General features: G+C 46.9%; 2 protein-coding genes across 14 annotated transcripts in view; one reads left to right on the top strand and one right to left on the bottom strand.

Annotated features, from left to right (window-relative positions):
• Nucleotides 1-5,854, top strand: part of ST3GAL6 (ST3 beta-galactoside alpha-2,3-sialyltransferase 6) — a 49,024-nt gene extending 43,170 nt beyond the window's left edge. For all 10 annotated transcript variants that reach the window (XM_075105594.1, XM_075105604.1, XM_075105585.1 and 7 more), the window contains one exon: nucleotides 1,063-5,854. In XM_075105594.1, coding sequence (XP_074961695.1) covers nucleotides 1,063-1,143 — 81 coding nt within the window. In that variant the 3' untranslated portion in view covers nucleotides 1,144-5,854. The remainder of the gene's footprint in view (nucleotides 1-1,062) is intronic.
• The window catches only part of COL8A1 (collagen type VIII alpha 1 chain), a 97,648-nt gene continuing 76,388 nt past the window's right edge, over nucleotides 4,491-25,750 (bottom strand). For all 4 annotated transcript variants that reach the window (XM_075105517.1, XM_075105539.1, XM_075105506.1 and 1 more), the window contains 2 exons: nucleotides 12,709-13,024; nucleotides 4,491-10,829 (listed from right to left, as the gene is read on the bottom strand). In XM_075105517.1, coding sequence (XP_074961618.1) covers nucleotides 8,923-10,829; nucleotides 12,709-13,021 — 2,220 coding nt within the window. In that variant the 5' untranslated portion in view covers nucleotides 13,022-13,024 and the 3' untranslated portion in view covers nucleotides 4,491-8,922. The remainder of the gene's footprint in view (nucleotides 10,830-12,708; nucleotides 13,025-25,750) is intronic.

The raw sequence follows: 25,750 nt of genomic DNA, 5'->3' as shown, positions 1-25,750 counted from the left end.
TATCTTCTTTTATGTCTCTGCTCTTTCCTTCAGCTCTGTACCCATACCAACTCCATCTCAGCCCTTTAACTCAATGGGAACAGTTTTCTCTCGCATGTGTGTGCTCAGTGTACGTGGGGACCATTTTCTCTCCTCCTTTTCCTGAAGAGGAAGGATAGGGGCAGTGCTCATAGGGGCCTCTTGTGTCTCTCTGAGGATTCCCATGTGCCAGCTGCTCTGACATAACTTTTCTCTGACACTGAACTCACCTTCATTTTGGGGCTCCTCTCTGCAGGTGCTTTTTTGTAATGTATACCAAGCTTGGGTAAGGTTGATCACTAGCTGAATAGACATCCGTAATTTTCCTAAAATCTTGAAACTCTAAAAACCCAAAAAACTAAACAAAAACCATATCATTAATCCTGTAATGGCATTAAGTTGCAAATATTTTATTATATATCTGTATAATCTCTTATGCAGTGTTTGTACCAGATTAATTTCAATTTACTGGATTCAGTGTCTAAGATTGTCAGTAAGCTTACTTCCCTTGTGCTGTCCTCCACTAACCTTAGTGGTCTTTTGTATATCCAGGATGTGGATACAGCACAGAAGATGGGTTGGTTTTGGCTTGTTGAAACTGATTGGCAGGATGCATCTGATTTACAAGTGCCCAATGTTTGCTTTTCAAGAACCTGCATTAATCTTTGAGAAGTATTCATTTTCTGACTGCTTGTGCTGTAAATGTGGCTATGCAGCTGTTCCCCCTAAGCATGGGGAGGAGTTGGGAGAGTTAGTAACAAAAGGACTTCAGTGAGACCACGTCTCACCCATTCTTGCCACTGAAGGATCATCCCTTTTGGCTTGTGTCCTAATGGAAAATCTAATCTAGTTTTGAGCAACAGTCACCTATTTTCCTGGGAGGCTGTGCTACAGCCTTTGCTAGGAAAGCTCTGGGGAAAAGTCGTCTTACTCCTTGCATGTTCAAAGTATCCCAGGTAATGAAAAGAAAAGAACAGCAAAGTGATGCTTCTGGTAATAATTTGAATTTAATTTTTTTTTTATTGTTCCCTCACATCTCTTTAGAATGAATACCACAATATCAACGCTGAGCAGAAATTTTTGAAGAAGCTTATAGACAAGAACTTTGTGGTCAATTTGACGTGAAAGCTGAATGGAAAATACAATGAACAACTACTATTTTCAAGATTTGAAAAATTTGTATTTTTTGTATGACATTTTTTATTTTTTAAGTGCAGCATAACTGTTTACTGTTTAAAAGGAGCACAGAAACCTTACCAAGGCAGAAGCTTCTTCTAAGCCTGAGGCTAATGGACTATTGCAAACAGTTAACTGAATTTCTGTGAAGCTATTTAATAACAGGAAAACCATGATACCTTCAGCTGAAACTATCAGGGATATATAAAAATGCGGTGCACATCACTTATTTATCAGCAAGAACTCTTTCCAAATGATTACTTCTCTGGAATACTTTTGTTTCCAATGTTGCCCTCCAAAAAAGTTACACTGTCAAGAGGCTGAGAATGACCAGTGTTTAATTGGTGTATGTAAAGTCTTGAATGTCTCTGTCTTGTAGTATGAAAGTGGCTTTAAAACAATGCCTATAAATCATTACTGTGTGTTTGGGAGAAGGGTGAACAGGCAGAGCATACAGGTTTTGGTCTGCCATCCTCCTGAGGAGGGGACATCCATCTTCAGCAAAGAAGCCACAGCTTCTGCACTGGCCATTGACTCTGAACGGCTGTCTGCCTTTGCCAGAGGTGGAGATCCTTTGGTTTGATTTGTGGAGATGTTGGTGTTGACAATGCTTGTGTTGTACCCAGTTTATAGAAAACCATACTCTGTGCTCTGCGTCCAATAAATTTTATGGTTCGTGGCTTGACTTAGAAAAGGGGGAGTATGAAGACTGAAGAGTTGTCCTAACTACCTGCGTGTCAGCTGCTTCCCTCAGGCCACAACAGAAACATAAGCTGGACAGAAATGTTCACGCCTGAGTTCAAATTTAGAGCCAACGCTTGTTGGATTCCTAGATCTCCAGGACAGGATCTCATGTATCCTTCTGTTCATTCCCCAAGAATTGAGGTGTATTTTTCCAAACCAGCACAATCTCCTTTCTCAGATCCTGTAACAGGTTTCCACCTTTGAAATGCATCAATATGAGCAGTTAATGTTGCCATTTTTGGCAGCAGAGCGTGCTAGGGAATATCCAGGATGTACCTCAGCTGAATTATCATTTGGCTTCTGTTTACCTCTTCTGCCCTCACAATTAGGGGTAAATCGTTTAGCGGTGGGAACTTACTCGGGATTTTAATTATAAACGTCCCATTAAACGTTTCGTTTCCTGTATTGGTTTGTCTTGGACAAGCCTGCTGAATAAGTTAAATCTGACTGGGAATGCTCTTGACAACTGTTGAAGACGATCAAGTAATATGCCGTTCCAATTCTCTCATTGTGTGTGTGTATATATATGTTTGTGTTTTAATTGTGGCAGATTTGCTTGAAGACCTTGTGGTTATCTTGATCAGTCACACCTAAAGAAAGCACAAAGAAGTCCACTTTAAAAAAGTCTTTGAAGTTGGTAGAAAAACCTTTGCTGCTTTTTAATAAAATTGTATAGAGGGTTTTAGTATGTTTAGGAGCAGTGCAAAGAATTACAATATGAATACAAACCTCTAGCAGGTCAAGAGCTCGTTATTTATGTTTTCAGAAGCTGAGGATTACAAGGGTACTGAACAAAAGTTCTTTGCTGCAGCAATGTAGAGGAATAAGCATTGAAGTGAGCGAAGAGTCATCCTTTTCCCTATTTCTCTTGCAGAGTGCAATAGGTATTTAAAAAAAGAAACAATCCCCTTCCAGTAGTTCTCATCTCCCTCCTTAGCTCCTTGGCTCTGCCATTTGGGAATTAGTGAGGGCAGTGTGATTTGGAGGGGGGCTACAACGGAAGGGGAAGAGGCTTGTATTTTCATCTCACGACTCCTGAGCTTTGGTCATTTTCAAACAAATTGGACATATCTGAAATAACTCTAGATGGCATAAAAATCTGTGGCAGGGCGTGGGGAAGGACCCAGATGTGTCCCGGCAAGGGACAGACTGTGCCGTGGTGTCCTGCCAGCTGGATGTCTGTCCCTTGGGCCCAGCTGCTGCAGGTGATGCTGCTGCAGGGGGTGGCCCTTGCCCGGCTGTGCGGAGGGGAGGGGAGCACAGGAGGTCCTGGGGCATGGGAGCAGCTGACTGTGGTGGCAGAAATGGAGAAAACCAGAATTTCTTTATCAGGTGGCAGAAGGGCTCTTAGTGATTTGTGGTTCCTTTTTGTTTTGTTTTTTAAATGTTAACATTTCTGAGGCTTTGAGTTCTTTGTGTATAAATCTGAATACAAACAGGTGGGCTTTTGCATCAGAAAGCAGCGATGCTACTGTCTTTGCCTCTACCAGCATTTATTTCTCATGATTATTGCTGTTAATTAAAAAGGTTTGTATGTGACTCTGCAGCCCCAGAACTGCAGTGATTTAGACTACTGACGATAGCAATTCCACATGAAAAAAATGCCAAGGTAAGGCTTTTTGCAAAGGTCGTGCTGTTGTCCGAGCCCTCTTTGCGTAGAAGTCCTTGGTAGATCTCAGACTCTGTTGAGAGCGGAGCCGGGCAGGAGCGGAGGGCTGCCTCTTGCCTCTCAAAACCCATGGTTGCTCCTAGAGCCAGGTCCCCCAGCTCTCCCACGGGCTGCCGCCACAGATCTAGCCGCATCCAGGTAACTTCATGCAGTACGCTGACTGAGGGGATTTTTTCCCAGGGGAGCTGTTGAATTTGCCCTCTTCTGGCAGTGCCTGGTTCTCCTGGTGGCGCAGGCTGCTTCCCTCTGCTTCTCCCCCCCGTCCCCCCTGGCTGGAGGTGGGTAGGGAGCTATGGTTCTGAGGATGCAGTTATTTTCTCCTCTTTATTTCCTCTCCGGAGACATTCTTCCCACTAATCTAAACTGATCCATTCTCCTGATTTTCCTAGGAGGTTTTCTGCTTTTTTGGGGTTTTGTTCTGCTATAGTTACAATCCCCCAACAATAATTGGAAAAAAGGCTTCATGGCAAGCAAACGGTGTCCCCCCAAGCTCTTTTACTTAAGATAGACTCCTTTATTATTGTTCTTTTTACTACATCAGCTTTTGTCTCCCTAAGGTTATTTTTAAAATAATGTTTGGTATTCTCAGTGCATTTAATATGCTGTCTACAAGCATTTATCCTTATTAGCTACTACTCCTTTTTGTTTCTTCTTAATGAGCCTCCCCATTAATATGGCTGACTTATTTTTGAAATTAAGCAGTACTCCCAGGGATATTTTCCCCCCACTTCTGTGCTCTTGCAGGGATGTTGAGTCCATGTACACCAGGGTTGCTGTCCCAGGGTGAGTAACATTTAGAGCCAGGCCTGTTCCTTCAGGACTGAGCCAAGAGCTGATGCCGTTGATAAACCACAGGGTACTAGTGTGGTTTTTTCTGTTGTTGTTTTGGTTTGGTTTGGTTTTTTATCGAAAGCACAGCTTTCAGGCCAGTAGCTTTTCCTTCAGTAATAAGCAGTGACCCCAGTGATTCATTTCTCCCCCACCCCGTAAGATGCTTTGGTAGGATTCTGTGTAGACCAACCCTGCTTCATCACCCGCTTCACACAGTCGTTTCCCCTACTCTGCCTTGAGGACAGGTATCGCTTTTACACTGACTTCATGCGGGCAAGAATACCTCTCTGTAGTGTGTTTCTCAGTAATGCCCACAGATCACAGTGTCGGTTCTACCCGGGTACGCATTTTCACAGGCATGTTGCCATACCAAAGACTTGCCTTGCGACTTTTTTGAAGAAAGCAATAACACTAACTCCAAATACTTAGATCTTTTCTGAGCGTGAGCTGCTATTTTCTTTTTCCGTTTTTGCCATTCCTGAAAGTAAAATCTCTGCACTGAAACTTTGCTTTAAAAGCTACCCAATTTTTTTTATCACATCAGCTGCAGCAAAGCTGCCAGTTTTGAATCCCAGGGTGCTGATAGCTTAATTTCCATGTTTGGTAATGGTGTAACTCTGTAGGTACCCCGTGTCTCCCACCAATTTTCCCTCTGTTAGGAGAAGTAGGAATTGCAGAGTGAGACAGTCTCGCCCGTTCTTCCTCTGTCCTGTTCTCCAGCAGCCTGCTGAATTTCAAGGTGGCAGCATCTTACAGCAAAGGTGCTCCTGCATTTTATCCACCACCCCCTCAAAATGCTGCACCGTCAGAAAGACCCAGCTCTAAGGTACCGAAGTACACACAAAAGAGGCAGGATGACAGGCATCAGCTGAAAGTTCTGTTTGGCTCAGACTTTTAGGGGGGGTGTGTGTGTGTTTGTTCATTTTCTGTCAGGAAAGTATTTTTTCCTCTGCTGGAATAATTGAGGGAAATATGGCGACATGACTTACGAAGGAAGGTCACAAACTATTGCACTAAATATGAATCTGAGAGTGCCTGAAAGATAGTAGTAAATGACATTTCCAGTGACTGTGTTGGTGGTGATAATACAGAATCTCAACTTTGGCGTTTAATAATTGGTGTGTGATACCTCATTTCCTGTGCCACACTTTCCTTTTTAACAATGCCTGGGGAGGTGATATAAATACCTTAACTTTTAAGTGGGGCCTGATTTTTTTAAGAACATGTGAATCTCAACGCCTGTTTTTGGTATCAGTACATACTTGTTTTATTTGCCATTTGTCTTAAGTTTTAGATGTGTTTGAAGTGCCAGCTGTATTTCGAAGACGTTCTTACAGTTATTTCAAGTGGCATTTTGAATGCTACAAATGCAGAGAGACTATTTTCCTGTGAATAAACTGTGTTAAAGATGGTGCCCTCAGGCTTGTTTTTGCAAGGTCATTGCTCTGTGTGTGTGCGGATGTGCGCGTGTGCCCAGCCCCATTATTAACGCTGTGTAAAGTACATACAGTGTTGTCAGATCCAGTATCAAGTTTCAGGACAAACTTTGATGCTTAGTAGAGCAAAGAAAGCTGAAAATTTTTGAACCTAGGTAGGCTGAGCTGTACTGTGGGCAGAGATCTCACTCCAGGCTGAGTAAAAGCAAAGCTGGGATGTAGTTTCTGTGAGTAAGATCAGGAGCAGCATCCTCCTGATTTTAATTTTTCATGTTTTTTTTAACCTTGCCTGTCTTATTGGGGACTTTCAGGGGCATGCTAAAATAAAAGATCTTAAAGAAGATGGTGTGTGACGAAAGACTTTAGATAGACACTGATTACGATACTTGGCTCATACTTTGTTTTCTCTTTGTGCAGTGAAAATGAGATGCTGGAGGGTGGGGAGCCGCTTAGCTAGCCAGCGGCTTCAGGGAGTCTAAGGGAGATGTAGCAAACGGTTACCTGGCACAAGTCAGGGGTCCTCAGTGCGTTCGTTTTAGTATTGACGGTTTAGGAGTTCGCCAGCTCGGAGGAAATGCCCATCTTTGATGTGAGATGGGGGGAGCCGCACCGTGGGTTCTCATTTACTCCCCGCAATGGAGCCATCGTTGTATAGCAACGTAGAGCAGTGACAAATACGTTGCAGCCCTCACACTAGGTTTCTGCTGCAGGTGAAAAAATGGGGAGGAATGGGAAAAGCTGTTTCCAAAGCAAGGCCTGTTATGACAGGACAAGGGGTAATGGTTTTAAACTAAAGGAGGATAGATTTAGACTGGATATAAGGGAAAAAATGTTTTACATGAGGGTGGTGAAACCCTGGCACAGGTTACCCTGAGAGGCTGTGGAAGCCCCGTCCCTAGAGACATTCAAGGTCAGGCTGGATGGGGCTCTGAGCAACCTGATCTAGCTGAAGATGTCCCCCCTCACTGCAGGGGGGTTGGACCAGATGACTTCTAAAGCTCCCTTCCAGCCCAAACCATTCGATGATTCTGTGAAGTCACAGGGAGAGCCGGGGACGTGGTGTGCATCTCCCAGCCTGGGCAGCCAGCTCTGGCTTTTTAGGTGAGCACAAACCCTTAACAGCGCACCTCTGCAACCTGATCTCCTGGCTTCCCCGCAGGCCGCCTGCGGGAGCCCCTCACTCTGCGTGTTCCTCCTGGTACCAGCTGCTCGCTCTCACTGAATGTGGTGCCGGGACAGCGCGCTTCCCCCCCAGCAATTTAGGGCAGGTTTTGCCTGTAGAGGGGAACTGAAGAAAAGGGTATCTCTCTTTTTTTCATATGGGGCTGTCAGTGGTTTCAGAGCACCCTTGTGCTCTGTGAATTCTGTGGGTTGAAAGTTCCTTCTAACAGTTCTGCTGAATGAAGACAGGATTTTTTTCTTTAAAGATATTTAATAAGATATTTTTTTCAAATCAGTACAAAAATTTTAAATACAAAATTATTTGCTTTTGACATATCTCCTATATTCTGGGAACATACCAAAGTCACCAATGCCTGGTAAACTGTCCATCAGTTCCTGCCACCGTTCCGTAAAATTTCTGAGATAAAGCACCACATTATATCACTGGAGTCCTTAGTCAATGTTAGACTGCATTAAAGTCTGCATTTAAATAATGGTAATGCCAGTTAAATCCAATCTTAGTTCTGCATGAAAAATCTAGTTCATTTTTGAATCAAAAGCGGTAGCATTAGCTAAAGACATTGAAGAAGTGATGAGTATTTAACTCTTTCAACTAGCATAACAGTGTGTGATGTGCAGCACTGTACAGGGAACCACAGCAAAGTACACTGCCCTTTGGAAGCGGATACTTTTGAGGTGAGATTAGCACCATTGATGAACAGACAGCTCTTGCAGAGAAGCTGCTCTCCTCACGTACAGAAAAGATCAAGACCTGCAGGTTCTCCTTGACAATTGGTAACATATAAATAAGGATTGGAAATCAGCTTTTATATAAAATGAAGTTCTCAGACAAACTGCGCCATCAGTATTGCTGGTAAATTATTGGTTGATCTCAAACAACAAACTAGTTAATTAGCAAACAGAGCTACTCCTGCTTTGCCTAGTCATTGAAGACTAAACTGATTTAACTTTCACCGAGTGGCAGAAGGGGCATCTCTTCTGAGTAGCCAGACAGACACAGGTTCTTAGCACGAGCACAGAAATCCCAGCCAACTTATACCACCCTGCTGTAGTGCTGTGTGTTGGCTAAAATGCCTCAATCGGGTGGCACAAAGCAAACAGGGAACCCTTCGCTTTTGTGTCTGATCTACCTCATCTACTTCAGCTGCGCAAATGCTGGTGGAGGCTTTTCTAGTGCTGTGGCATTTGGAGCTGAACCCAGTGGCTGCTGGAGTCAGTGGCGGCATTCTGGGTCCAGTGGCTGCTGGAGAAGGCTCGTGGGGAATAGTTACACCATCAATACTCCTTTTCCATCATAAATAAATTGTTCAGGAAAAAAACACACCTGCAGGAAAGGTTTATATGGGGGAAGGGGAATAAAGGTCTCTAGCTAAAAGAACCTTTGCTTGTCAGGAAGACCTGCTGTCAAAAAAACAACCCTCCCGTCCCCAAACAAATAAAAAGCCACTCAAATTTTTCCATATAATTTGAGACAGACCTACTCTCTGGTTTAAGTTGCTGGTTTTCATCTCATAACTATGATCAATGCAACAGGAGTGAGTGATGTACACTGACTTGAACCCTAGTACTGAGTTATTGTGAGTGAAATGAAGTAAGCATGGCATCACAGAAATATATAATGTACAACTAATATGTCCCCCTCAGGTGCAAAACAGCTGTTTATGAATCTGATACACATCTTTAGATATGTTCACCACACCTTTTTGTTTTTTATAAGTAGCTGTGCATAATGTTAAACTTTGTTTTTTTTTTTTTGTACAAGATGGTCAGAAACGGTCATAAAATGCATCTTTCATGGTATAAAAGTTTGAAGCAGAGAAGAAAGGTTTTGATTTTGTTTGTATGTGTGTGTGTCTGGTTTTTGTTTTACATGGGATACAATAAATATCCTGAAAAAGATGAGTGAACGTATTGCCCGGCATAGAGTCCTGCCGCCTGCTCGGATGGCATTTGAACATAAACCTTGTCTCCGTGCATCAGCTGGACAACGGCGCTGCCCGAAGCCTGGTCAAGGAAGCCCTTCTTGTACTCGTCGTAGGTGTACATCAGCGGCTCATTGTTCTTGAACAATGCCACCCAGACGCTGGCACCTTTACAGTGGACGTGGTAGGCAAAGTAGTAGACGCCGGGTATCTCACAGGTGAAGATCCCTGTCTGGGGGTTGTAGTTCTGCCGGCCGTTGTAGAGGAGCTTGTCGAACTTCACAGGCACCCCGACCCGGGGGAAGGGGGTGAGGAGCTCTGCCGTGAATGCGGGCATCTCGTAGACGGCACCGGCAGCCTTGCCTTTCTTGCCCATGTAGCCATAGGGGGGCTTGACGCCATCTATCCCGGGCCCCACCTCAGGCAGGTACTGTCCCACAGCTGGCGGAGTGGGTGGGATGATGACCGGGGGACCTGGGGGCCCAGGGGGGCCGGGTGGCCCCTGGAGCCCTGGCTGGCCGGGGGGACCAAGCGCCCCAGGCTTCCCTGGGGGTCCCTGCAGCCCTGCGGCACCAGGTTTGCCCACGCCAGGGAAGCCTGGGGGTCCGGGCAGGCCGGGCTCCCCCTTCGCCCCTGGCAGCCCTGGGGGGCCAATGGGACCACTGGGTCCTGCAATGCCCGGGATGCCTGAGGGGCCCTGGAGGCCCTGGGCACCGGGGAGCCCCGGCTCACCCTTTGGCCCCACGAGCCCTGGGACGCCCGGCAGCCCCGGCAAGCCTTTCTGTCCAGCTTCCCCCTTGGGCCCTGTAGGGCCTGGCAGACCCCGCAGCCCAGGGGCCCCCACTTCCCCAGGAAAGCCTGGCTTTCCTGGAAACCCCTGCAGGCCAGGTTCACCCTTGGGACCAACAGGTCCCGGTGGCCCCACAGCTCCCCCTTCTCCTTTGGGTCCCGGGAAGCCAGCGGCCCCCGGAGGGCCCATGATGCCCGGCAGTCCCGGCTGGCCTGGCTCCCCTGGTGGCCCTGCCATGCCGGGCGGCCCTGCGTGCCCCTTCTCCCCCTTCGGCCCCAGGGGGCCAGGCAGACCCGCCACGCCACGCTCACCTTTGGGCCCTGGGAAGCCTGGCTTCCCAACCCCAGGGAGGCCAGGGGGCCCTGGCAGGCCTGGCAGGCCTTGCTCCCCTTTGCCGCCCGGGAAGCCCGGCTGGCCAGGGACACCGTCCTGGCCGGGTTTGCCAACACCGGGCAAGCCGGGAGGACCTTGGATCCCGGGGGCCCCTGGGGGCCCCTGCAGCCCCAGCTCTCCCGGGGGTCCGGGTTTGCCCACAGGTCCCTGCGGTCCAGGGAAGCCAACCATGCCCGGCTTGCCGACCCCTGGCAGCCCCACGGGGCCGGGGGGGCCGGGCAGCCCAGGGGGGCCCTTCAGCCCTGGCAAACCCGGGATCCCGACACCCTTCTCCCCTTTTGGCCCCGGGATCCCAGGGATTCCCGGGGGCCCTTTCATCCCGGGCTCGCCCTTCGGCCCTGGCTGTCCCTGCAGCCCTGGAACACCTGCTTTCCCTATGCCGGGAAGCCCGTGAGGGCCCGGTGGTCCTTGCGGCCCAGGTATCCCCATAGGCCCCATCTCTCCCTTCGGCCCCATCTCCCCTCTCGGCCCTGGGGGCCCCATGACCCCTGGTTTCCCTGGCATCCCCGGCAAACCCGGCTTCCCAATTCCTGGATATCCTTGTGGGCCTGGTTTTCCTTTGGCTCCTGGCACACCGTGACCCGGTAATCCTGGTGGCCCCGGCGGCCCTCTTGGTCCAGGCTCACCAGGGGGACCTTGCTCGCCCCTCAGACTGCGCATGGGTATTTCTGGGTTGTGGAGAAAAAAAAAAGGGAAGGGGGAGAGACGAGGTGATTGCAATCGCATCCTTCAAGAAACACAAAAGCAGTTTTGAATTGAATGTGCTTGTTTTGATGCCTCTTGGTTTTGTGGTAGGTGGGGAGGCAGAGCTGGCCAATGAGTTACAGGTTGGTGTTTGGAAAAAAATAGGATGTTCCTACCGTTTTCCATACACCAAACTTCCATGCATGTTTCTGTTTCCAGAAAACAATTATTTGGCTTTGTGTTTGCTTATGTTTTGCCATGAAAAAGCCCTTTGCACTTTACTAGTGTTTTCTACCACAGTCTTAAGCAGCTAAGTCTGCTTTTTGTCCCATATTGCTGTAGACTAATCTACTTTTGAGAGTTTTTGCAGGACATAGAAGCTGCTCGGTAATCCCATGCTGTAGGAGTTCTGGCATAAAAGTGCTTTTGCTGGAGAGGCTTACACTAGCAGGATCAATTGAAAAAGATTGTATCAGTAAGAAGTTTGTACATAGGTATGACTGCTTTGGTTCACATTAAGGTATTACTGGAAACGTACAGCCCTACCCAGCATTGCTAAGCTCCCACAGGTTTTTGGCGTAGCCACATCTAGTTAGAGCTCTTATAAACGCTTCACAAAATGTTTTTGTTGTCCAAACCCACATTTTTGTGTATGTAACTACTTAGCATTGCAGGTCAGGGTGAGGGAGTTGTTGAGTGGGAGCGGTTCTGCTGGGGCTGGTTGCTTTTTAAACTGCAGGCTTTTTGTGTTAAGTGGAGAGTCTGCCTCTGTCCTGCTCTGAAGTGGATAAAGAAGCAAGAGGTTTGGGGGAAGGGGACAGATGAGGTTTCAAGGCAAGGGAATTAACTGTTCTTTGGGAGACAGAAGCCCTCCCTCTCTGCACATGTTGTGTTTTATGCACGTAGAAAACCTTTGCTCACAAGACGGGTTGGTTTTACTACAGCCACTGGTGTTTGTTCAGACACTCCAAAAATAGGCCCTGAAATCTCCCATTTCCCTCTGAAGCCAGTGGAGGCTGTGGCTATGCTGAGCCCTCAACAAGACAAAGAGTTAACTAGCTGGTCTGGTCACACAGACGCTCGCTGTCCCCACAATGATTTTATGACACTGCGTTTTCCTGGTTGCCCTTTGTATTTTGGCCATTTTTTGTTGTTTTCTTAAATATCCTAACATTGTCCAAACTTGCTTTACTGAATACTGAAAGTACTTGTATGTGCAGACTCATGCAGTAATGCCCCATACCTACAATGCCCCCGTTACTCCTGTAAATAACATACTGAAAGAGGACTGCAGAGTCAGAAGAGCAATTGTATGTTTTTATCTGCAAACCTCTAAATCACAGGGTCTGGACAAATCCAGACAAAATCATGATATTCCCATAAATTCACATCTTGGAGCTCTTAGCTGTTATTTCATGTCCAGTCACTGCAGCAAGAGTAGGAGCATCTCCAGGCAGGACCCTGGCCCATCTACCTGGGCCATTATTGAAACCCCATCAGACGTTTTTCTGCAGGTGGATGAGATTATAAGATTTCTGCTAGTCTTGAGCAAGCACCCAAACAAACCTGGGGCCAGCCCTGGGTGCTGGAGGCTTGTCACAGGTAAGGCTGCTCAGAGGCTGTGCTACAGCCTGGAGGATGACTGTGGCCTTGCTCTGGTGGCCCTGAGCTGCCCCACAGCTCACGTGATCCTGTTTTTGTCCACCTGTGGCCAGGTACCAACTTGGCCAGCCCTCAGAGTGCCTGGGTGCTGTGCCCAGCCTGCAGAAGCCAGCTCCCCATCCTCAGATACCCCCAGGCAGACGGTGCCGAGGGGCACCAGGAAGGACTGTGCAGGGGTGGCGAGGGATGCACCAAGCCTACCTTTCTCTTTCTTGGGAGCCATGTCCTTGCCGAGCAGAGGCATCTGTGGGACCTCCTTCATGTACTGAGGCAGATGGGGGTACTCTTTCCCGTACTGCATGTGGGGCACCTCCTTTCCCATGTGCTGCATCGGGATGCCTTCTTTGCCCAGTGGCATGTGAGGTACTTGTTGTCCGAGGGGTTGGTACTGTGGCACCTGGGGTGGCAGCTGCTTGATCCCATAGTAGACACCGCCTTGAGCAGACCTCACCAGCTCTAGGTAAATGGTGACAGCCACTGCCAGCAGCTGCACAGGGAAGAGCAGCACAGCCATCACCTGCAAAAAACACACCAAAACCCACAGTTGGCAGAAAATGTGTCTTTTTTGTGTCATGTGTTTCCCATCGGGGTCGACCTGCTCTCATTTTCTAAAGCAAACTGGACCTGAACCTCTGCAAACTGGCTCTGGTTTGTGTGTTGCCCTGGAGGACTTCCTGCTGCGGGCCTGGATCAGGTTTACTGGAGGCTCTTCCTCAAATAATACTATTACAGCAAATGTCCTTATATGCATTTAGTTTTATACTACCTTTCACACCCCCGGCAGTGCCCTCTGTGGTTTCTCCATATGGGGACCTGCTACCTCCCATCCCCAAGCTGCAGTTTGCTGCTTTCTTGCTTTAGTCAGTACCACGACACAAGGTTTGGGGAGCTCTGCTGCAAGCTCTGGCACAGGGGGAGAGCAGGCAGGGGCATGGATCTCTTAAACACTTTCTGCCCAAGGAAGCTAAGTTATCTTAGCTTCTGCTCACCTTCTGCTATGCTTTCCATGGCGATGAAATCTCAATTTCTGCAGCTTAAATCTGTGGCTAGGTTCATGCCCCGTGGCTGCAGAGTTTTGGGGCTCTCCGCTTCTACTGCAGCTCCTTGCTAGCTCCCCTTCTGAGCTGGGCTCCGATCCCCTCAGCCTTCACCCAGAAGAACAGGGCCATCTAGAGGCTGTCTGGGCCATCACGGCCTCCGGGCAGGATCAGCCAACCCAAGCCGTTCTCTGGGGATGTTCAACTATTTTCTAAAGGTCTCCCCCACTGCAGACCCTGTCCTCTCCCTAGGCAGCCCATCCCAACGCCTCACCAGCCCTGCTAATGCAACAGAACAGGGTTGTTTTTTCTTTCTTTTTCTTCCTTATCAAAAACTAAGCTTGGGACCTCTTGTCCCACCTGCTGTTGGCTTTCCTTTCTGCAGTAGCATCATTACTAGCAGGTGAGCAGCAAATAGCCAACCAGGAACTCCCTAAAGCAGTGCAAATTTGGGGGCAACCTGAGGTAACAAGAAGACTGTTACAGTTTGAGCATTTTGCAGTTTGTCCCACTACCAAGCCTAGCACTTTTGAAATGCACATGGCAATTGCCAGGCTTGATGCTGTCCCCGACTCCCTGCTTTTCCATAGCGCAAAGATTCCTTGCACCCAGCCCAAGCTGCTGGAGAAGCCCCAGCCATGCAGGCACACCAGCAGAGCTCTGCCAAACCGATCATTAGAACTCACTCACAGCAGCTGCTGGGCTCTGCTGAGCCCAGGTGTGACGAGGGTGGCCTGAGGAGGCAGCCGGGGCTTTGTGCTGCCTGCCTATTTTCCTGTCCTCCCACAGCCTGGCTTGACAGAGGATAAAAAAGCCCCTCATCTATAGTAAAGCAGCTCAGCACCAAGTCCCCTTCAGTGGGTTTTCTGTGCCTTGGGAGGTATCTTTTGCAGGGTGAAGCTTTTCTCTTTTCCTGCTGGGACTGGTCTCCACTCAAATCCAGCTGCTTGTGGGGCTGCAGCCTCGGCTCACCTGTGTAGGGTGATGCTGCAGCAGGCAGGAGGACCCCCCTCACTTGAGGGCAGCATGACCCAATATAGGCCAGGATGTGTCCTCCCAGGAGCTGTAAGGCTGCGGCTGTGGGCAGGTAAGGCTGCTGTGGTGGAGAGCTGGGGGAAAGCTGAGAGGCAGTTGGGGAGAGGAAATGTGTTTCCAGAGGAGGGAACAGGAAGCTGTTCCGCTTGCCTCCTCTAACACTGTGCTGTCTACAGTGGGCCTCTAAAAAGGGCCTCAAAGTAATGGGGGGTGGGATGACACGACTTTGCAACAATCCATGAGGGGCTTGTGCCCAGTGGGCTGAGGTGTGAGCGGGCTGTAAGGTGGCTGCAAGGCTTGCCGAGCTTAGGGAGTGGGTCAGTGGGTGCCGTAGGTTTGGAGCCCTGGAGTTGTGACTTGTGTTTTCCCAGGTCGCTGCAGTATGGCTCGGCTCGAGCGCTGGGAGGCCTAGGAAACAGCTTCTCTAGCTGCTTTGTGCTGTGGTGAAGGTTATGCATCAGGTAGAGAGATAGCTTTAGCTGGGATAGTTAATTTTCTTCATAGTAGCTAGTATGGGGCTCTAGTTTGGATTTGTGATTAAAACAGTGTTGATAACACAGGGATGTTTTCGTTGCTGCTGAGCAGCGCTTACACAGAGTCAAGGCCTTTTCTGCCTCTCACCCCACCCCACCAGTGAGCAGGCTGGGGGTGCACCAGGAGTTGGGAGGGGGCACAGCTGGGACAGCTGACCCCAACTGACCAAAGGGATGTCCCACACCACATGGCATCATGCTCAGCATATAAAGCTGGGGGAAGAAGGAGGAAGGGGGGGATGTTTGGAGTGATGGCGTTTTCCCCAGTAACCGTTACACATGATGGAGCCCTGCTTTCCTGGAGATGGCTGAACACCTGCCTGCCTATGGGAAGAGTGAATGAATTCCTTGTGTTGCTTTGCTTGTGTGCGCGGCTTTTGCTTTACCTATTAAACTGTCTTTATCTCAACCCACAAGTTTTCTCCCTTTTACGTTTCTGATTCTCTCCCCCATCCCGCTGGGATGTGTCGTGACGCTGGGATGGGACGTGAGCTGTGTCGTGCTGAGTTGCCGGCTGGGGTTAAACCATAATGGGGGGGGTGACTTTGGAGTGTTTTTAATTTTTTATGTTTTACTCCTGCTCAAAGTTCTCTGTTCACTTTGCATTAGCTAAACAGCTGGAGAAATGGTCACTGCTCTTTTTAAAACACTTATCCTTCATTTTGCTCTATGAGATCTAATCTTTCAATGGAAATCAGTGTACTGTTATTACTGAAGGTGTAAGTGGAGGCTAAATCAAAATTGTGTAGTTAAAACAACCAGGAGAAGGTTAATATTTTCAATAATGTTCCTAAATAGACAGATAAACTACAGAAAAGACAGAAGTATGTGTTAACAGCAAAACATTTAAGAAAATGAAATATTAGAGAGTAAACACTAGATGGAGCGTATGTTGCACAGCTGAGTTTCAACAGTCACTTTCTCTCTCAGGAATTTAAGGTCTTGGATGTAACCAGCTGCCATGTGGCAAAGAAAACCAGAGCCAAGATGTACAGGAGTTAGTAAGTATAGCTAAAGCCCAAGTGCAGTTGCTCATCCTTGTTCAGCAAAGCATTTCAGCGAACGCTTCATCTCCAGTGAGTTTAACGTGGCTCCTAGCCCACAGCTGGCTGCTTTGCTGTGAGCTAAAGGATTAGGGCCTTGAGATGCACTGTTTTGCTTAAAGCTTAATGGCTCTGGACTGTGAGGACAGCCTGTGCGTGATCAGTTACTGGGGCTCAGCTGGGATGGAGTAATGGACCCCAAGGGACCTTTTTTGGGGGGGGATGGGGGGCAGAAGGGGGGCAGTTATCCTCACTCTTGTCTCTGTTGGCCTTTCTGTATCATAACAAGTAACTGGCGGCAGCTTTGGCTCTCTGTAGCTGAGATGGGTAATGCCTGCCTCAGTTTGCAGGGAGAATCCCAGCTACTGGAAAATTTGCAGCATTCTGTGCATCTCTCCAAATGAAAAGCATTGCCTGTATGAAGAGAGAAATGCAGTGAAACCTTTTTTTTAAAAAAACCCAAAACATTAGAAGACACTGGATGGTTTGACTGTTGTTGAAACCTACAAGTATGAAGTGCAGGGTGGATTTTGAAGAATGAGGTTATTAAATTAGCTTCTTGGCTACTTTGTTCTGGTGGCCAGCTTTTTAGGGTTTTTTTTTTTTTTTTTAAAAAAGATAACTTCACTGGAATAAGTAGAGAAAGAAATAGGTAAAATTCCTTTTGGATGTGATTTTTCTCCTTGTTTTTATTACAAAATACAGGCTTTGTGTGCGAGTGGGAGCTATCTGAAATAATGAAAAAAACTTCCTATGGGGAGACACCAGCCTGCCCACAGCTCAGGGTGAACTTGACCTCCCGCTGGTTATGCCAAGCTCCCTCAGCCCCGCCAAGTATCACACAGCGCACCTGCGGTTTAACAGGCATGACCATGCAGCACATGAGATGTTTTTGTGTGTACTGCATGTGGAAATTTTGAGGGAGATCAGGCAAGGCTTCTAGAGGTAGGAAGGCTCCAGAAAATGAGGTGATCTCACTACATCTGTGTTTCCTTTACTGTGTTTTGACTCATCATAACCAAAACAGTGTGGCCTGGAAATGACAAATTGCTTCTCATCTATTGATTTTGGCTGGGGCTGGTGCCTGTAACTAGCTGAGGTGGAAGGTGGGGGTTTATTTACTGAACAACCTCAGACTGGATAGGACTTGGCTGACGTCTTTGTGGAGGTCAGAGCCTCCCTGGTGGCCTCACGTGAGCTATCCGGACCTTGGGATTTGCCGCAGGTACCTGGGAAGCGGCCCGTGTTCGGCACCGGCTGTGTGGCTCATCTCTCCCCCGGCTCCCAAAGAAAGGAGGGATCAGACAAAATTAGTTTTGATGAGAAATGTGGTAGGGTTGTGTGTGTGACTGCTACCGCTTGCCGTCTGCCGGCAGTAGGTCCAGCTGGATTATCGCTTTTGGATACTGTCACTTTAAGGCAAGCTTTCCCTGAAGCATGAGGCATGCCTGGGATAGTCCTTCAGTGTGGCAGCTCATTGCCTATCTCATCCTACTCGGCTTCTCTAAAAAGTTATTTATGTACTGAGAGAGAGAAGTTGAAGGTCTTTTTTTCTGCCCTGCAGTTTGTTTCTGAATGCCTGGGTACACAGCACTCATCATTTGAAGACCTTGCTAGGAAACCATGAGCCTCTTCAAATGCCTAAAAGCTACTGAAAATTTTGTTCTTGGTTTTCAAAAGAAGCATGTAGACCCTAAATGTTGGACAGGTCCTCCAGAGCCTATGAACAGCAAAGGGAGATTTTTCCAGCAGTGACAGGACTTAAGGAAAATGCCAGTGAGGAGGAGAAAAATCTGTGCTGAAGACGCAGCCAACATGTAAGACTTCCCACACCCTTCACTGAAATCCCAGCAATTTAGGGATCATCTCCAAACACGTTCATGTAATGCGATCTGACGTGCTTTCAAAGGTGTCTGTCGGAGGAGCAATGAACTGGCTTTGGCGTGGGATTTTCCTGGGTTTCTGTCAGAAAGCAATGGGAATGTGTCTATGTATTTATGGCAGGTAAATCAGTGCATGCATGCACCTTTAGAGAAGCCAAAGGCTTGCAGAAAGCAAAGCTTTAACTGTTTGAATGTCTGAAGGAAGATGGAGGAGAAGCAACTGTGCCTTCACAGCGTGTGACGTGTTATTTTGCACTAGTCGTTCAGACTAAGACACAATAAGCATTTTGCTTTACCTAGGGTGGGGCAAGCCACTCGAGGGTGAAGGAACGTTATCCTAAACCACAGTGTTCAGCTGCTTGTGTGTGAACGCATGTGGTTGGCTCTGTGGGTGAGAAGAGAGCCCCTGAAAAAAACCATTTTTATGGGCAAAGCTCAAGTGAGAACATTTCTCAATAATCTCTTTGGTAGAGCTGTTCTCCTGAGAAAACTAGAAAGGACCTTCCTCTGGCTATTGCGTTTGTCAGTAGAAGCTGAAGACAAAACAATATGTACCAGCAGTCGTAATTCTTAAATTGGTGTGAAGAAATAATGGCTGGTTGAGCCTAATTGGGTAAAGAATGTATGGAAAGAGTGATGCCTGTCTATGCGGGACTTGAAATCAAAGGTGGTTTTGCAAAGGGTGGAAGCCAGACCTTGATTTATCGGTTCTTACAGGGAAGCGATCGCTCTGCAACCAATTTTGGCATGAACTGAAATTTACCTATGGCTCGGAACTTCTAAGATACTCCCCCCGAGACTAGCCCTATGGGCTTAATTTACTACGTGTTGCTTTTGAACTGCTGGATTTCCCAAAGAGGCATAAGGCATGAGTAGATCTCAGTGATCTGAACTCTTCTGCCCTGTCATCCTTTCCACAGGGGCTGCCTAAAGCTGTAGGGACCCGTTCCCCACTGCACTGAGGGGACGGACTTGCCAGCGCTCAGGTTTCCACATGGAAAAATGCCTGCTGCAAAACCCACAAAACAAAAATCCGAGTCCCTCTGGAGATGATGCGCCCAGAAGAGGGCTACTAAAAATATTTGATGCGAAATTGTCTAGGATGCTTTTGACTTGAGATCAAAAGTGGTTAGCAACATGGATACTTTTGGAGTAACCTGGATGACTGACGGTATTACCAAGTATCTACAGTGGTCTATCCAGGGATGGCTCTGCTCTTCGGGACAGGGGGTGTCCAATCCCACAGGAATGTTATAAACCTCACTAAAGCCTCTCTTTGCATTATGCTGTCCCTGCGTGCCTCTGTATGACAATGGAAATGGCAAATAACTTGTTACCGTGCCTAAGGAGTAACATCGTGTTGCAGAGAGCAGGTGGGTTAGATGCACAGTAGCCCTCCGTGGGGAGTTCCCTGGCTGTCCCCCAGCTCGCAGGCAGACGTATGTGGCAGTTCATGCGGAGTCAAAGAAGAGTTTGTAAGAGAAAGCTACAAAGCCTTCACAAGGGATAACCATTTTTTTTTCTGTTTTCTTTTTTAGTGTTACTTTGGCAACAAATAACCGATACCGTTCCTGGTTTGTACAAAATGGTTCCCTTAAACTGCTGGGTTATACGTGCAAGCGTGTGCACAGCCCCACCCCATGCACATTTTTGTTAAGGTCCCCGCTGCCTGAAAAGCATTAGATTCATCACTGGACATATAATTTTTTTTGGCATTTGTAAACTAATTCTGTTAGCCAGCTACCTTTCTTCTAAGAAATTTTAGCACAAAATGAGAAAAGCAGCTATTGAGCCTTTAGTTCCTGTAGCTGCTCAGCACCAGTGAATAGTTGGGGTGACTTCAAGTAGGGAATGTCTTTAGATGTGAAAAGTCAAGCAAGTGTTGGTCGTCGTTCTCAGCAGCAGTGCCATGACGCGTAGGTGACTTGCACAGTGATCTTCCCGGCACATTGTTGTCCGCAGTTTTCAAAGACGCTATTTCAAAATGTAATCCCAGCTAAAATTAATCTCTGGATCATTAAATCCCTTTGAGGACTAACTTGTCAGTCAGTAAGTACTTTCTGAAGGGATCTGAGGATACTCTGTGCTGCATGGAGACTGAATTTTAGTGGGAACTTGTATTTTCAGGGGCAGGAAAAAACAACCACCTTCTGCTTGCCAAATAACTTTCTTATTTGCTCAGAGCTTAGGGTCCCATTTAATACACACATTACCACTTGAATATAAAGCACTCTTCTGCCTTTCTGTGCCAGACAAGTTTTTATGTCATTTGGACAGATGCTTTCAAATTTGCAATCAAACTAATTAAACTCAGTTTGGGGGGTTTCTTTTGGAAAGTTTGGTCATCCTTCACATAAAAACAGGGAGTGAAGGCAACCAAATGCAACTTGGCACAAATTTCCTCTAAAATCTAACCAGTTTCATAACAGAAATTAAGACTAGCTACGCTGACTTAATCTTATTTTCAGCAGTAAGGAGCAGGAGGACAGTAAGGCAGAGCACAGCCCCTCTGCAAGGGCTCAGCCATGCCATTGGCAGGAGATGGTTGCTCTGTGCCTGACTTCAGCTCAAGAAGGTTTGGAGTCCCACATAATTTACTTTTAATGGTGCCTACAGCTTCATTGAAGGTGACACCTCTTTCTTGAGTAGGTGAAGAGTTTACCTGGCTAAAGGATCTATAAGAGCCTGTGCATTCAGTAGGGAGGGAAGTAGGATTTACGGTAAATGTAATTATGCTTTTTGCCTCTTGTGAAACTCTCTCACAGAGATCAGGTTTTGTTGGTGTCCCCCTGCTTTTCACTGTCCCTCCAAGGAAAGAAAGTAGTGTTGAGTGTCTGTATTCAGTTTAGATTACCAAGAAACAGCTATTGTTCGGTATGTTAAAAAATAAATTAAATCACATTTTGCTCAAGGTCTAACAACTGTGTCTGATTATCATGTGGTATTTACTAAATCTAAGACAGTCATAACAAGCATTATAACAAACATTTTAAAATGCACACATGCATAAACCTGCTGCTAATGGGGAATAGTCAACATGTGATGGGTGCCTCGTTCTATTTTTTTTTTTTTTAATTCAACATGGTGCCTACAGTTGCTTTCTTAGAGAAGTGTGAAAACATCTAAATAAACAGCTTCATCTTAAACTGATAATCATCTATAAGCTATCTTTAGCTTCAGTGGTAATTATATGATCTTTTCTTGCAATGCCTGGGGAGATCTCTGTTTAAGCATTTGTAAATCCATTCCAAAGGTAAAGCAGCTGCCTCTGCTCCAATCATTTGCAAATACATTGGTGCGTGTGCTCAGTCTGGATGGCCACCCAGCTATCTGTATGAAAATGGCACTCTTGGACTTCCCCTGTTTCTTACTTCCAGTGTATATTTGCATGCGTGTCTTTATCTACATACATATATATATATGAAAATCATTGTCTATGTGCAGGTATTTATATGCGCATATATGTGAAAACACACATCCTGGGGCTGGAAGCAGCCATGATGAGGAGAGAAATTAGGCCATGCAGACATAATTATGTTGCCTTTAGTCTTCTCTCCATGTCCAGGCTGCTGTGAGCCTACCTACGTGGGCCCAGGTAGGCATCTCCATCTCTCTCTGCAAATCTGGGCATGATTAGATTGGCCTCTCCACAAGCCCTAACTTCTAGGTGCAGAACTCTGCCGACTCAACGCAAACAGAGCTCACAGTTTACGATGGTATTCAGATGCCTGGCGCTAGTAATTGATTTCCAGGGGAGTGAGTCTCTTGCATGTCTTTGAGGATCTGGCCCAGAAGCTGTTTGCTGGAAAATGCCTGAAAGCTACTTGCAGTCAGACAGCAGGGAGCCGTGACAAGGATCAGCAAGCTGGGCATCGCTGACTGGGTGACCACAGTCCCTGGGGATGCAGCTCTCTTGTGTGGTGGCGTGTACTAGTTTGCACAAATCAGAGTCTGACCTTGGGGTGGGGAGGAAAGACCAATGTGGGGGAATGTTTGCAGAAAAGCATGCGACTTTAATTATGGGATTAGAACTAATTACAGGTAGGATTTAGCAAATACCTGGCTTTCAATACATTTTCCTGTTCTCTGCCATACAGCATTCACTTGAATCCTCTGCCTAATGCTCTCTTCTGGGCAGTTTGCCTACAGTCTTGGTGGCAGGCGGCTTTGATGGAGACACTGAAGTGACTGCCACTAGTTCCCTGTTTGGCGATCAGCTGCATGAGGAACGTAAACCCAGACCCGATAATGTGGAACACACAAAGCGATCAAAGTGTAGAGCTGCCTGCCGTCTTATCGGCACATAATCGCCCTCCTGGCACAAAGCCCAGGGCTGGCAGCCCATGTGTCCGAGCACAGACTGTTTATTCAATGTGGGAACTGAACTGAGGACTCCTCCTCTGAAGCAGTGGTGCTACCAGGGGGCTGCAGAAGGAGCTCCCCGTGGGGCACAGGCACTGACACCATCCAAGGAATTTGCCTTATCAGATGTAACAGGTTCTCTGTGCGCAGCCCACTGGCAACAAGGCTGGTTTTTGTGGAAGTGCTTTTATAGTCAGCCGACCATATCCTGGGGTCATTGTTAGTTTGGGGATTGTTTTGGCGAAAATGCTTAACATCTACTGCCAGTCCTCTACCCCAAAGTAAACACAACTGGAGATGTGCTTCAGACTGAAGTGCTTGATCCAGCAGGCTGAACCGCGAGGTGTTGATAATGAACTATGGTGATTACTGGTTGCAAAACAGTGTGGACAGGGAGCTACAGGCTTTCTTTGGAAACCTCCCTTCCCAGCTGTCACTCATCACTCTTGGCCTCACTCTGCTCTGAGATAGCCAGCACAACCTACGTGCGGTAGAAGCCTCCCAGATTTTCATGGTACAATTGTTTGCATGTTATTATGGTACAATGGTTTGCAAAGGGTATCACATCATTTTACAATTTTAATCCAAAGCAGTGCCTCTTAGCGATGCTGCTATGAATTACACTCACTGGTAAAAGTGTAAAAAGTTTGCATTTCGCTGCCTCTTGGTTCAGTTAGCTACAGCTTTGTGAACAAGCCGCATGCTAGCAATTGGCTCTAAATGACAAGTGAATAATCTGCATGGTTTAACACTAAACTTGTTAATCAGTGAAATACTCCATCTTATCAGATGCATGGGAATAGATAGAAGCGATGGAAGAAGACTGTCTCTTTCTGTGGCAATTAATAAAATCAAATGTATCCTGAATCTTCACCCAAATACTCACAAGTGGCAGAGAGTCTTATTCTGAAGGATATCTACCAGTCTTACTGCTTAGAGAGCTCTTAGCTCCTCATTTGATTAATCAAAGTATTGTACTAAAAGCATGTGCTGGTTTTGGCTGAGAAGGGGTTAATTCTCCTCACTGTGGGGGTCGGCTACCTTTCCAGCTTCCCGCGTGGCGGGGTGGGGCTGGGAGGGGCAGGGCCATGGTGGGGGCGGCTGACCCCGACTGGCCAATGGCAGGTTCATTCCATACCACGTGACACCATGACCAGTATATTGAGGGGGGGCAGTGGCAGTGCGGAGGCGGTGTGTCGGCGGGCGGTGAGCGGCTGCGGCGCGTGCGGTTTGTTTCGGTGGTTCGTTCCCCATCTCCCCTCCCTTCCCCCCTCCCCCCGGGGCTTTGCGCCTCTCGTTGTTCTCCTTTACATTGCATTTCTGTTGTTGTTTCTTTTAATTTTAATTATTAAACTGTTCTTATCCCAACCCACGAGCGTTACCCTTCTGATTCTCTCCCCCATCTACCGGTGGGGGAGTGAGCGAGCGACTGTGTGGGGCTGAGCTGCCGCTAAACCACGACAAAGCAGAAAAACTAAAATATAATCTTTGTGAAGCTGCATTGAGTCCTAAAGAGACACAAAAGATCAACCTGGGCTATATATATTTTATTCTAATACAGTCTGGTTTAGGGTTTTCTTTCATGTGTCTGGGGAGACTGCTTAGAGGGGGACCCTTGTGTGAATTAGTATATCTCAATACCTTTAGGAAAGCTTAGTTGTTTATGCAAAAATCCCATTCACTAACAGCTGCAAGACACAAATAGGTGGTAAAGTACATATTTTTCTTAAACACTTCTCAAGAAGTGGCAATAGAAAGGAAAATCCTGATTATAAAAGTGCTCTTGGTAATGATAATGACTGATTGTAACAGATGTTGCAGGGAAATTTGTATGTCTTCTTATTAGATTAGACATTATGCAAAGCAGTACAGGTGTCTGCAGATGTAATATTCGCGTAGGCTTGACCTTTCAGACTAGCTAAGCTATGCTTGGTGCCAAACCTGAGGAGGCAAGGGAAAAGTGGCCAGAAACTGCTTTTCTGCTTGTTGTGATGCTGAGGCTGTAGCAAGTGCCATTTCAGTTGCTGGTGCTGCTTGAGGTCTGACTTGCCTTGTATGGCCTGTGGGTCACCCACAGGCACCCTGTCGCGGTGTGATGTTCTGCCACTTGACGGCCACCGTCACTGTATCTTCATTTTGGGGTAAAAAGGCTGCACTGTGTCCTGCATGGACAGAGCCCAGCTGCAGCTTAGGCAAAGGCAGGTATCTGTCTCCGCTACCACTGAGGCCTGGCCGGTGCTCTGCAGTGGGGCATTTTGGGAGGCAAGAGCTCTTGGCACCTCTTGGGTGCCTGAGGCAGGCAGGAGGGCTGGCTTTTTGCAAAGGGGCAAGTTATTTCTTGTTATTGTCAGTGATGAAGCAGGGACTTCTCTGAGGTTTAGAACTATATTTCCTCTGCTCTTCACTTTTCTTTTTAGCACTGCACACATAGTGATTAAATTTAAATGCTTTATAGCAATCTACATGGGAGTCTCTAACCCCTAGCAAGGCATCAAGATAATGAAATCTCATTAAGAAAAAGAGTCTAATTCTGGGTGTGCTGTTTTTTTGGTTGAAGTATTTTGGTTATAGAGAAACTTTATTTCCTGTGCCCCTTCGTAGCAATCATACCCTAGCCTTTGCAACCCAGAGAGTGTTTACTTTAACAGTCCTGGGAGTTCTTGACCTATAAAGCTAGAAATCTGTGTGGGACTCTCAAGTACTTGGCCTGATCTTAATTTGAAACAATTTATTGTTCTCTGTGACTCCTGTTGCAATCCTGTGGCCTTACACGTTGCCTTCTTGCCATAAAATTTGCTTGATTGCCTCTTTCTGAAATTGGCACAGCATAGCTTTTCTGTTCCTTTTCTCACTTTGATGGTGTACAAAAATGCGTTTTGGCTCTCGCCCTCGTGCTGCTTTGTGACTATTTTTTCAAGGCAAAAGGCTCTGGAGGCTCTATTTTGGGGATGAATTGTTACCACTTGCAATATTTCCATTCACTGTGCTTTGATGAGCCTGTCAAGAGAAAGAGCGTCTTCTCTCTTCCTGATTTTTATTTGCTGTGTTCTAACTCTGGAGCTACTCAGAACGCCAATGGCCCAGTCCAAGGGAGATATGAAAACAGTAATAAACATCCATAAATATCTTTCTTGTAAAAACCTCCTGTCTCTCAGATAACTTCTATTGGAAGGTTATTTGCCATTAAAAAGATTTCTGCCCTTTGCATACTCTTCCTACCTTTGCTCAAACAGTGGAAGAAATGATCTTGCCTTAGGAGGTAAAACTTACTAGACTACTCCACCCAGATAGAAATCAGGAGGGTGTTTGAAAATTATTTAGCAACAGCTATTTTCTTATTTTATAAAACA

This window comes from Phalacrocorax aristotelis, chromosome 1 (genome assembly GCF_949628215.1).
Source record: "Phalacrocorax aristotelis chromosome 1, bGulAri2.1, whole genome shotgun sequence".
Lineage (NCBI taxonomy): Eukaryota > Metazoa > Chordata > Aves > Suliformes > Phalacrocoracidae > Phalacrocorax > Phalacrocorax aristotelis.
This window is presented reverse-complemented; position numbering and strand designations above follow the sequence as displayed.